Below are 13,235 nucleotides of genomic sequence, written 5' to 3'. Positions count from 1 at the left end.
TTCAGGATCTCACTACTAGATCGGACTCATAGTGATATGCCTGTTTACAGCCTCCCAAGAGCTGGGATTACAGGCATGTCGCACGACAACTAGTCTCAATTGCCATCTCAGCACGCCCTGGGGGTGGGGCCAGCACAGCAGGCCGAGGTATCGAACCCCTGGCCCCTGAGCCTCCTTGTGGCTGAGCTATTTGGCCGGCCTGCGAACACAAATACGAATAGGAGATTCACCAATGTTTTCTACATGCTTTCTGCACATAGCATACTTTATGGAAGTGAGTTTATACAGTGCTTTTAACACTTCAGACTTTTAACACTTCGTGGTCACTTTTCACTGTGACCCATTACACCCAGCATCGCAAGGATTTGGGATAAGAGAGCACACCCCGTAGGTGCACCTGTACATCAAAACCACTCGAGAGTCATGGAATAGTCATGAGATTGCTGCAGAGAGCTCCCTGTATGTTCTCTGCACAGCTTTCTGCCGTGTTGCCACCCCACATAACCACGGTGCTGTGCCCCCAGTTCCAGCTTCATTCCTCACCATTAGCTGACATTGAATAGTTTCACATTTTCCGGGTTTCCCAGCAACATCCCTTTTTCTGTTGAAGGATCCGATGTTGAGAGTATGTTTTCCTGAAGATACTTTGTGCTTACTGGAAGAGTTGTGTCCAGGTTCCCATTTACTGATTCTGTTTTATTGTCACTGATGGGGGAGTATGTGTGTATCCAAATTACTAATGAAATTAGCCTTTGTTTTGTGGTCGGTGTTCTTCTGGTTGCTGAACATAAAGGGATAGCAACATGAGCTTGGAATGAAGAGATAAGGAGAGAGCCAGGGGCCACTGCCACACAGCCCGGTTGGTGGCACACACCTGTAATCCTGTCCTTCTGGGAAACTGCAAGTTTGAGCTCAGCCTGGGTAATTTAGTCACTTAACGAGACCCTGCCTCAAAAGATTAAAATGGAAAAAAGCTAGGGATGTAGCTCAGTGCAAGCACCCTGGTTCAATTTCGAGAAATGTAAGAGAAAGCAAAGAAGAGGAGGAAAAGGAGGAGGAGGAGGAGGAGGAGGAGGAAGGAGGGAGGAGGAGGAGGTAGTGACTGAGGAAGAGGAGGAGGGAGGAGGAGGTAGTGACCGAGGAGGAGGAGGAGGAGGAGGAGGATGGGGGGAGGAAGGGAAGGAGGGGGAGGAGGACGAGGAGGAGACCAAGAACATGAACATCACCAGTGGCAAGCCAGGGATGGTCAGAGGATCCCCCTCTGCCAGGAGCGGTTACAATGTCATCGATTTCTTTTCTCTAGAACATGCACTGCACTGCTTTTGAAGAACTTCTTTAACCCGTGTAACTAGAGCCCTGGGCTTCTCCACGTGGACGCCTCTCCTGTATAGTGAATTGGACGCCACATTGCTATAAGCGTTCCTAACACTTTGAACTCTCCCTGCTGGAAATTTTAGGAGGCAAAGCCAACAACTGGGAAGGAGGTATTCGGATTCCAGGCATCCTTTGGTGGCCAGGAAGGATACAGGCCGGCCTAGAGATTGATGAGCCCACAAGCAACATGGATATCTTCCCCACGGTAGCCAAGCTGGCTGGAGCACCACTGCCCCAAGACAGGTACACGGTTTCAAGGCGGTCGTTGTGGTCTCTCTCTGATTTCACACACTGAGGCGGCCTCGTTTGCTCGGCATTGGCATGGTGCCTCTGGCTAGACTTGTTCTCTGTGTCTTGCTTTGGGATTCACTCGCCTTGACTGATGTCAAGCAAAAGAAAACAAAAGCAAAACGCCCCTCTGTCCACCCCATGATCCCAGGAGGAAGCCCAGAGACACTGGGTATTTTAGAAATCGCATGCAGTTTACCCACCCTATTTGTACCTGTTTGTGGGGGTACGGTACAGTAATTCCTTAGCTGGAGACATCATTGTCATTGCTGGTTCTGCAAGGATGTAGCAATAATTGCTATAAATTGTGGGGACGCTCTGGACTCTTCTGGTTAGTTTGCACTGCACTGTAAATTGCTACGGACTAGATTTGCCTCGGCATTCCACACCATACGAAAGTACATGCTCCTGTCTGAACATGTTTTGGTCCTCTCTAGCCTGTCTCCGTCCACCATCCCGATTGTGCTTGCCGGTCCACTGATGACCCTTCTACTCTCTTCTTCCACATGATTCGTGTTGATGGTTTTATTTTATTTATTTTTATTTTTATTTTATTGTGGGTTTTTTTGGCAGTACTGGGGATTGAATTCAGGACCCTGTGCTTGCCAGGCAAGTGCTTAATCTACTGATCTGTCTCCCCTGCCCAAAATCTTGTATTTATTGATTTGGTAGTGACACTCCTGTCTCAGCCTCTCAAGCGCTGGGATTACAGGAGCAACAAGCAGCACAGCATGCGGTACTGGGGATCGAACCCAGGTCCTTGCGCTTGCCAGGCAGGTGCTTAGACCTCTGAGCTATCTTCCCAGCTTGTGTTTACGGTTTTAGCTTCTACACACAGACCTACTCGTTTTCTTACCCTCAGTCTCTTCAAGCCGACTTGAGTTTTTCTTCCCCTCATCACCTTTATACGTGCGAACGTGCCTGCATTTGCCTCTCTCCCCTACCTGGTTTCGCTTAGCATAGTGCCTGCAGTTGCTGCAAAGGACAGCATTCCATAGTTGAATGACATTCCATTATCTACGCAGCCCGGTTTTTAATTCTTTAACCTGGGAACCTGCGCCTGCATACTTGCTGTGCTTCCTCTTCCTGAGAACACCGTGGTGGCAATAAATGTGGCAGCGTAGCAGTGTCCTCTTCATTCCGATGTCATCTGCTTGAGGGCTGTGCCCAGACCGTCATAGCCGAATGGGCAGATGGCAGATCTTCTCTTAGCTTTTTGAGGACTGCCCTTGCGCTTTTGCATCGTGGCTTCCTGAATTTCCATTCCACCCCACGGCAAGGAACATCTTGAGGGAGCGGAGGTGTAGGTGGCGGGCTTCATTCAAGCTTGTTCTTTAAGCCAGCTGCCAGCCCCGGCCCTCTCTTCCCACTCCTGGCTTCCTGTGCAGCCATGGGGCACCGCCTGCTGGGTCCCGCCCCTGTCCTCCGGCCTGCTCTGCGACTCATCGCTGCCGCAGCCGGAAAGGCAGCTGGCTCCCCTGTGAAGGGCCCTGTTTCCCAGCATGTCTGCATTTAGCTAGTTCTAAATGAAATGTCTTTCTCTTAAATTTAAATACAACTTCATATGACATTGCCAGTGGTTTCCTCCTTAAGTGTTATTACCAATCGGAGGAGTTTTAAGTGAAGCCCGCTGATTAATTGTTTTCATTAGCCTGGTGGCAGGCCAGGCTAATGTCATGCAGGCAGCTGCAAATCTTATTTAAATTCTCCTGACAGGACAAGGAAAAAGAGAAGCCAAAGCCAGATCAACAGCTCGGCCTCAGGGAGGCCAGAGCGGGGTCTGCGTGCCTCCAGATCCTACGATATTTTCAAGTTTGTGTCCTTTTTGTGCTTTTTTTCTTATTGCTGTCAAAATCTGCTTTAGGAACAGGCAGCATCTGCTTTAGGAACACACTCATTCCTAAACACACACAGGCACGTGTGTGTGTGCATACACACACACACACACACACACACACACACACACACACACACACATAAAGCGCGCACTCCCAGAGGCAAGGAAGACAGCCTTCAGTATTGATCCCACATCAAATGCTGTGGTCCTGAGAGTTAATGTACACTGATGTTTACCCGAGGACCTGGGAGCCCCGTTGTGGGTAGCCGGTGGTGGTTACCTCACCAGCACTTAAAACTGGACATAGTTGTAAAACCCCCAACATACCAACAGCATATTCTCCTGTCCACTGCAATGATGATGTTTGTCATCCATTGAGAATGCAAAGAAAATGTACTGTAAAAAGAAAAACACCATTTTTAAAACTAAGAATGTCTTCCTAGAATTATGATGGAGCATGTCTCCCCAGATGTCTTGGAAAGACCTGAGGAATCTCCCGGGATCTCTCCATAATCTTTTTTTTTTTTTTTTTTTTTTCTTTGCGGAACCAGGGATTGAACTTAGGCCCTTGCGCCCGCCAGGGAAGTGTTTATTCTACTGCGCCATCTCCCCAGCCCCCATAATCTTTTGAGAGTGGTCGGTGTTAAGGGTGAGAGTGGAGAATCCAAGCCACACTACTCCAGTTTAAATGTTTGCCTTGTTGTCTTAGTTAGTATTCTTTTGTTGCTGGGACAAATACCGGACACTCAAAATTAGGGAAGGAGAGGTTTATTTAGCTCACAGTTGTTGGAGGTTTCAGTCCATACTCAGCTGGCTCCAAGGCACAGGGCAGAGAGCAACCTTTCATGTCAAAGGCAAGGAGCAGAGAGCCAAGGGAGGGGCAGCAGCAACCTCTCTTTCCTCCTTACACTGTAATGCAGGGGCAGCACCCATACCCACAGTAATCAATCACAAACTTCAGAAGCTGCCCCATGACTACATGAGGATTTGGGGGAAACCTAGACACAAGCCGTAACACCTACTCAGCCAGCAAGCCTTGAAGATTCTTTAGCCTTGCTGTGTGGCTTGAGAAACATGTTCAGTGATAAGCAGCACGGATGTTACAAGGGTCACAGAGGTGGTAGGGCTCCAGTGAGTCAGGAATAGTGAGATACTCCCGTGACCCAGTTTCTGGAGTCCTTGAGGCAAGAAGATCTCAAGTCTGAAGGCTGTCTGAGCCACTTGGCAAGAGTGCATCTCAAAGTAAAAATTAAAAAGGGAGAGTATGCTGGCGAGATAGCTCTGCGACTAAGTGCCTGCTTAGGCAAGCAAAGGAACTGGGGGTCAATCCCCAGAACAACATGCTGTGCCAGCTCTGCCCTTGGGTGCACTGAGCCAGCCTCTGAGTCTCGGCTTGGTGGCGCACGCCTGTAATCCCAGCGCTGAGGAGGCTGACACAGGAGGATCACTACAAGTCTGAGCTGCATAGTGAGACCCTGCACGAAATGCATAAAAAGGCAGGGGTGGTTCAGCACAAAGACCTTGGTTTTAATCCTCAGCACATACGTAGAAAAAAGACATGAGTATATTTCAGGAACACTACAAAGAAAGCACGACAGTTGGCCACTTTTCTCTAGGCAGTAGTAACGTGTCAAGTTCTTTCCTTTTCCACATTTGATACTCATCCAGGATCATAGAGCCATCAAATCTTGAGAACTAAAGGAGGCTTTTAAGATCTGCTCCACTCAAACTCTTCCTTTTGCACTCCAGTGATAGAAAATTTGGCAGCAGCAATTCACAGAACATCTTCTCTTCTGCAGAGCCAAAAATCTCGCGCTCTGTCTTAACTGCTCCTTGGCCCCAGTTCTCATCTCTGTGATCAAACACACTTCCCCTCAGTTATTAAAACAGAGTGATTCATGAATCTTTTCATTGCATTTTTCTCTCATGATGTGAACTATTAAAATTATCACTGACCTCCACCTGCGTAATATCTGTGAATGCTTCTTACCCCCAAGTGCAAGAAGGTAAAGAAGAAGAAAGGCAAGGCGAGAATCCATAAAAGGAAATCTTACAGTTGCCCCTTCTGTTGACTCTGTTCTGCCCCTAAAGGAGCTCATTCTGTTCTACCCTGCTGAAGAAGAAAGCCACTCCCCTCTTCCTTAGACTCGGTTGTCTAGGAGGGAAGCTCCTGTCCTCCCTGGGACACTCTCGGAGCTGACGTCTTTCCTCTTCTCTTGCTTTCCTCAATGATCTCACCGAAGCTTACTGGCCTAAATCATCCCACAGTTATTGTCTCTGTTTAAGGTCCAGACTCTCAAGATTGGTCCAGCGGTCAGAGGTTTCCCTTATCCTGGACACGGTACATGTTAGCAGAAATCTGCTTCCAAACACCTTGTGGGAACCAAGTGGTTGTACGATAGCTTATTTAAAACATCTTGGCCAACATTCTTACGTTCCTGTGCTGGAGATTTTGAATGTACCAAGTAATAGATATGATGTGGCCTAAGTGTTTTCATCATGGGCTATTTATCAGTGCCCGGTAACATATCTGGTTGTCCTGTCTCAGGATGGAATCCAGGGATAACGGTAAACATCCAACAGGCACGAGACAACTCAGTACTATAGTGAGTTGGCTCCACACAATAATGACTCACCTGTAGAACCATCTAAAGTGCTGAGGTAGAGAAATTCTGCTCTGAGAATTACTGCTCTTGCATGGAAAATGTAGCTACAATAGAAACTCCCACCACACGTTTCATAAAATCATTTACATAACATCTTCATCACCTTATCCATCTATGAACGACATACATAGATATCAAACGTTCCCTTTCAGCATGGACTTAACTCTTTCCTGTTAAGACGAGTAGATCTTCTGACACCTATAATATTTAAACGATGGAACTTAACAAAAAAAGGGGATACAGTTGAATGTCCATCTTGTATCCGTATATTCAAAGTGGTTAGGATAGATATATAGTTACATTCTCTTAATGAATAGAGGGATTTGTTCTAATAGTGTTTTTAAATAGGATGTCATGTCCGCATCTTGTACAGCAATTAACCACTAGGAAGAATGTATGCAGTGTGTCAATTATTGAAACTGTCCTACTTAATTTGGTTTGAAACTGTCTCATTGCTATTTGTTTCTCAATAAAATTATGGAAATAAAAATAAAAAGACAGAAAAAAAAAAAAAAGATGGGTAGAAATCAGCTATGTGGATTTTTTTTTCCCTACAGAACTGAGTTAAATTTATGTATCTCAGAGAAGAAATCCAGTGAGTGAGTAAGACCCAAGTTCATAGCAAGATGGCTTCCCTAATTCTTAGGTGTTCTGCTACAAGGAGATAATTTCTGTTCAGTGGGTGCCATCCTTTCAGCATAATGCTGTGTTTCTATCAAAGTATTCTGGGTCTCCTGAGAGCCCTTTCTGGTCAGTTAAAACTTGCAGATGATAATAGCTCAGACCCAGAGTTTCTACTGTAGCAAATAATAGAAGTACCCCATGGTTTCTACTCCAGTCAAAGAGGACAGATGCGCTGCAAAGAAAGGGTTTTTGCTTTGAAGAATCTCAGGGGCCCAAGAGAAAATAGCTCGCTGAATGGGCCCCACGGTGTGGCTGCAGGAGATCATCTGCAGCAGCGAACTTTTTCTTTAGAGACACTTAATTGTTTCACGTTCATTAAGTAGCAAGACCTACCTAGATTTGCTCTGCAGCCATCATGACCGGGCATATTCGGAAAACCTTTTCTGTACCCCACCAGGATTTCCAAATAAGTTCATTCTGGAAAGAGTGGAGGGTAATTTCTTTTCCATGTTTTAGTAAATGTAGATAATTGGATGTTATAGGAGGAGGAGGAGGAAGAGGAGGAGGAGGAGGAGGAGGAGGAGGGAGGGGAAGTGGGAAGGGGAGAGGAAGGGGGAGAGGGAGAAGAAGAAGGAGAAGGGAAAAGAGAGGGAATGGGAGCAGGAGGGGAAGATAACACCTCAATACGTTAATTCATTTAGATGACCAAACCTATCTTTGGCTTGACCTTTGCAAGCAGACACAACGTTTCCATAGCAACATCATGGCCCTTCCTATTGTGGGTAGTAAAGGGTCATATGAAGTTATGATCCATTAATCTCTTCTGAAAACATCAAGTTCTGGCCATGCACTTTTCATTGAGTATGGCAGGAAGCAGAGTGCTGTCACTCTGGAGAATCAAAGGGCTGAAATATTTTGAATCTCTTAGTTCATGGCTAATCTAAAATCATTTGGCTTTTGAGGTAGGAAAAGAAATTACTATGATGTGCAATGTGGCTTTTACGTAACAGAGACATGAAGTGTTTTTTCAGTTCTCCAAGCCTCTTTGGCTCGTGTAAAGAGAGGCAATTTGGGGAAGATCTCTTCCGTAGAGTGATCTACCCATAAGAGAGTTGTGGTGGGGTGGGGATTTTTCTTAGCTTTTGTTTTACAGAATAAACAAGACAAGTTCATGGGAAAAATTCCATTCTTACCTGTGCAGCTACTTAAAAATGATCTTCTTTTCTAGGCCAACGGTGCAGAGCATTTCATGGTGACTGCTGTAAACATATATTTTTCCAGATTGTGAAAATTACTCTCTGAATAGTTAGGGTGCCGTCTTGCTTGCTTTCTGCATTGTTGTGTCAAAATGCTGGACACCTGGAGCTAAAGGAGCAATGGCTTATTTTAATTCAGTGTGCAGAGGTTTTAGTGCACAGTGAGCGGGCTCTGAGGCAGGGTGGCTTGGCAGAAGGCAACCCAGGGGAGAAACAATTCCCATGAAGCAGTAGGCATCAGAGCAACAAAACAGCAAAGAAACAGTAGTAAGCAACAGCAGTGGCCCTAGTTTTGTCCCTTATAGTCTACCCTGGCTGCACACTAGTAGAAAGGTAGCACGCACATCTAAGGTGAATGTTCCCATTATCCACACCCAGAATTATGCCCATCCAATCAGAAGACTCATTCAGTAATCACACACCCTTGATCCCAGCATCCCAGACTCTAGAACCACCTATCTCTGAAACAGTATCCCCTATGACCCCTTGAGGCTTTGGGGGGACACCTAGGTACAAGCCATGACAGATGCCTATTAATTTATTATAGAAATATATACTGATACTCCGTGATTCACAGTGGGACTCTTCCCTGGTAAACTCACTGTGAACTGGAAATACCATAAGTCAGAAACTCATGGGATCAATCCAACCGGCCAAACATCCAAGCCTGGCCACACAGCACCATGAAAGGGGATCTCAGAGCGTAGTACTTGATCCCAATTGTCTAATGAATGAGTATCGTTCATATCATTCATTGTCTATCCAGTGAGTGTCCGTGCTGTGTTATTGTAATGTCAAGCCTTGTGAGAGGCACCATCAGTTAAGTCCGGGACTGTCCAGACTTTGTCCTGAGCTTGGTCCCCAAGTTACTGCTCTCTACACTGAAAATCATTTTAGGTCAGAGGCTGCACAGAAAGCCACCAGCACCAGGCCCCAGGTCAGAGTCAGTGGTCATCAGGCCCCACAACTTTCCTCCCACTCTTCCACTCACCTTTTGACCCTGTTTTTCCCTGCATTGTCATATGTAGGGAAGATGACGAGGGTGTTCCAGGTGGACAGAAAAGGGTCTCGCTGTATGGTTTGTGTCTAGATTAGATGTCCGCTCAGAGCCTCATGCAGTCATGGGGTGGGTCTCTAGAGACTGTGATGGCTTGTGTGTCAATGCTGGGATTATGGGTGTGAGGGCTACACCCACCCAGGGGCAGAGAGCCTGCATGCACTGCTATCTGCAGGGAGGGAAGGAGGCCTGCTGCTCTTCCCTTCTGCTCTTTTTCCTTTTGCTGTCTTATGCTGCCTCAAGCTAGCGCCCTCTGCCATGTGCCACCCTGCCTTAGAGCCAGCCGAGTATGGACTGAAACTTCCACAAGCTGTGAGCTAAATAAACCTTTCCCTCTTTAATTGGGATGTTGGGTATTTTATCTCAGCAATGAGAGAAAAGTAAGCCCGACCATCACATAGCTCAACGTGCAGAGACTCAGCAGCACGCAGATAGACGACGAGGTCACTGGAGTGAGTCTGAGAGAGACCAGAGCACGCTGTCTGTTACACGGAAGGCGTGCCGTGTGGTTTAACCTGACCTGAAATTCTCGAATGGGGCCACCTGATCCTAGCACTGTCAAGCGGGCCAGTCAGGAAGCCTGGAAGAGCAGCCTTCCCTTCCGAAGGAAGGACAGCGTCACAGAGGGCTGCTTTTCTCCTTAGGAGTCAAGAGCAAGCATCCGATTCATAGCATGCTTTATGCAAACTTGTTTTGATACCTTGAACTTGCTTACAGTTAAGACGCCAATCAAACTACTTATTCTTATTTTCTAAATGGCGATGCTGTGTATCGTGGTGACGGGGGAGGGGGCCTCTCTCCTCCAAAAGCACAGTGATGTTATTTTGTTTTCCTCTACCAGTGGCATCAGTGTGCTTCCCCTGGGTAATGGAAAGGGGTCGCTGCAGATCCCCCGTGTGCTGTGAGACCACCCCAGGTGTTCTGATAGCTCAGACAGCTGTGAACAGTGTGGTTCATGGGAGTCCCTTTCTGTATTTTGTGGCAGAAATGAGCTTCCTTCTGCCGGGTCATATTTCTGCAGCCCTCTTCAGCAGCGGTTTCCCACAGCACCATGATTTATTGCTGCCTCTAGGAAAGAGCGTGTTGGCCGTGGGACACAGACAGACAGACAGACAGACAGACAGACAGACAGACAGACAGACAGACAGACAGACTGGGAGAGAGAGAGAGAGAGAGAGAGAGGGGCTATGTCTGGATGTGAAGCAAAAGGGTTTGCAGGTGACCCCTTTATTCTCAAGTAAAATTGAATCAGTTTGCTTTTAAGAAAGTAAAGGATGAGACTTAAAGTCCCTTTCAACTAGTTTTATTACCGCGTATGAATTGTACGAAACACTGGGTTTTGCTCTGGTATTTTCATACACGCGTATATCTTTAGCTCCACCCTCCCTTACCCTTCCGGTACCCTTGCCCATTTATTCTTGTCATTTCTCTCTAGCCGAAAGCCCCCTTCTACTGTCATGTCATCTTTTTTTGGATGAGATGCCACATGTTTAGGAAAACACCAAATTTGTCTTTCTGAGTCTAGTTGCTTTTGTTTGACCTGCTCTCTGATTCACGTTTTTGAGTCTCATTTTTTTCTAAGTTAAATGTCTCCTCTTTTAAATGACTCATTTCAACTGTCAAGTGTAATGAGAAAGCACACGCACCAGCCATTGTTGAATTCCTATCATTCGGTTTAGTGAAATTCTGTATTATTTGGTGTTTTATTTTTTTAACGATTGTTTTATTCTCTTTAAAAATTAGAAAAGCAGAAATAAGTCAATAAAGTACAGTCAGATTAAAGGACAGAAAGAAAGAGAAAGAAAAAGGAAGGAAGGAAAGAGAGAAAGAATGGAAAGAGGATAGAAAGAAAAAGGAAGGAAAGAGAAAGAGAATAGAAAGAGGAAAGAAGAAAGGAAAGAAAGAAAAGGGAAGGAAAGAGAGAGGGGAAGAAAGAAAGAAAGAAAACCCATCACCTGCATTCTCAGATTGTGTGGAGTTTTTTTTTTTTTTTTTTTTTTTTCAATCCAGGGAATCAAGGTACATTTGAGAAGTAAAGACCCAGGTAGTGTCCCAGACCAGTGGGGATCCCCTTGCTTCGGATGTGTCCTAGGAGGCTTTCTCCTCACAAGCACGGAAGCTATTCTGTCCCAAATTCTTACCGTCACCTCCTCTTTTGCTGTTGGGTGCTCCTGGGGGTCTACTTGTCATTTCTGCACAACCTCCCCTCCTCCTTTCCCTCCCATCCCATTCAGGATCACATGTGAGTAATCCCAGCCCTTTCTTAAAAGGGTTCTGAGAAGAAAGAAGGTCACCAAGTGTCATTTCAGGGTGGAAACAGCACTTCAGAGAACACGCTGCACCTGAGCAGAACTGTGCTACCAAGGTTTTTCCCTTCCACTGTTGGTTCATGGGAAGCGAGCCAGGCCAGTCTTTGGTTCTTGTTTTTAAATTATGATGATCAGGTATTTTTAGTCTGTAGGTGTCTGTGCGGGCCCATGACTCATGAGGAGGGTTGAGGCCAGAGAAACGCTAAGCATCCAGGCTCATAATTACATCACGTTTTTTTTTTTTTTTAGTGGCACCAAAGTATAAACAGCAGAAAAGAAAGCTCAAGAGCGACAGGAGCCCTTAAGGTTGCCTACTGAAGTCAGAGAGCCACGCTAGTCTACCAGGTTACACACACACCTCATCCTACCAAACAGGAGGGTTGCCATACTATTATGCAGAGCCCAGAAAGGCTCAGGTTTAATGCTGTCATTTGTTCAACTAGTTCTATGTGCCTTTGTCCCAAGACAGTAGCCCTCTGGTACCTCCTTTCACTCATCACTGATTGTCCAAGTCTGTTTGCCATCTGGATGACTTGCCTTCTTTGTCTAGGGAGACACTCAGTAGTAGAGGTCGTGCATTTTCCTTTGGGAATAGTTATTGTATCTACAGGTTGGATTCATTCAGAGGGAGGGATTCCTTGAAGTATTCAAGTATTCCTTGAAGTTTATCGGGGTCAAGTTGTCCCATCCTGTGTGGTGTCTTTCTTCTTCCAAGCTGTCAGATGCTGATGACTGGTGTATGAATAAAGCATTGCTTTTCGCAAAGTAACACCCTGGAAAGTGGATAAAGTAGAAGCGGTGAGGAGAGGAATCGAGGGGGAGAATGTTAAACGGTCTACTTCCATCCCATGCGTTCTCTCTATTGCATCGCCCCCCCATAAATTACCTGCACTTTCGGAACCCCATGTCCCCTGCACCACAGTGACAAAAGCCCCACCTCACAGTGCATGATCTCTAGGGATTTAAGGACTTAATGCACGAACACAGCCAGAATCCACAGGCAGTACCTGGCACCTGGTTAGGGGGGCTTGTCTTCTCTGTGCCAGGGACTGACATAAATCTGTGTAGCTTTCTCCTTTGGGGGGAGGGTGCTGTAGGGCAAGGATGGTGTTCGTGGCTGATCCAGTGGCTGGTTTATCATGCAGGGTCATAGACGGACGGGACCTGATGCCCTTGATACAAGGGGAACTCCAGCACTCCGACCACGAGTTTCTCTTCCACTACTGCAATGCCTACTTAAATGCCGTACGGTGGCACCCACCAAACAGTGAGTAATGGAACGTGTCCATGCTTCCATATGTTTTACTGCCTGTGCCATGTGGAGAGATGAAATTAGAGGAAGGGTTTGCGTTATGGAGGCCACCAGGTGCTGAAAGCTATGAATGTCCTTTACTAGGCTCTATTTCCTGTCTTTCCAGAAAGTTGAGTGAGTCCTTCCCTAGGCCCTACAGAAAGGTCATCTCTCCCAGCTGTTCTTAGAGCATCCTCTTCACTCTCCTGGTGTTGTGCTGTTAGAGAATAAATGAATAAATGGATGCATGGATGAACAAATAAGTGGGTGCATGAATCAATAAATGGATGAATGAATGAATGAATGAATGGATGAATGAATAGATGAGTGAATAAATGGTTGGATGAATGAATGAATGAATGAATGAATGAATGAATGATTAATGAATGCATGGCTGTATGAATGGATGGATGAATAGATGGATGGATGCATAGATGGATCAATGGATGCATGGATGAATAGATGGATGAATGGATGAGTGAATAAATGGTTAGATGAATAAATGGATGGATGGATGGATGGATGGATGGATG

At 46.0% G+C, this 13,235-nt stretch overlaps 1 protein-coding gene across 1 annotated transcript in view; it reads left to right on the top strand.

The window, feature by feature from the left end:
* Sts (steroid sulfatase) overlaps window positions 1-13,235 on the top strand; it is a 228,678-nt gene that overhangs the window by 191,272 nt on the left and 24,171 nt on the right. The window contains exons 9-10 of the mRNA XM_004647186.2: window positions 1,458-1,617; window positions 12,557-12,678. Of these exons, the coding sequence (XP_004647243.1) occupies window positions 1,458-1,617; window positions 12,557-12,678 (282 nt within the window). The remainder of the gene's footprint in view (window positions 1-1,457; window positions 1,618-12,556; window positions 12,679-13,235) is intronic.

Source organism: Octodon degus, unplaced genomic scaffold (genome assembly GCF_000260255.1).
Source record: "Octodon degus isolate 3935 unplaced genomic scaffold, OctDeg1.0 scaffold00291, whole genome shotgun sequence".
Lineage (NCBI taxonomy): Eukaryota > Metazoa > Chordata > Mammalia > Rodentia > Octodontidae > Octodon > Octodon degus.
This window is presented reverse-complemented; position numbering and strand designations above follow the sequence as displayed.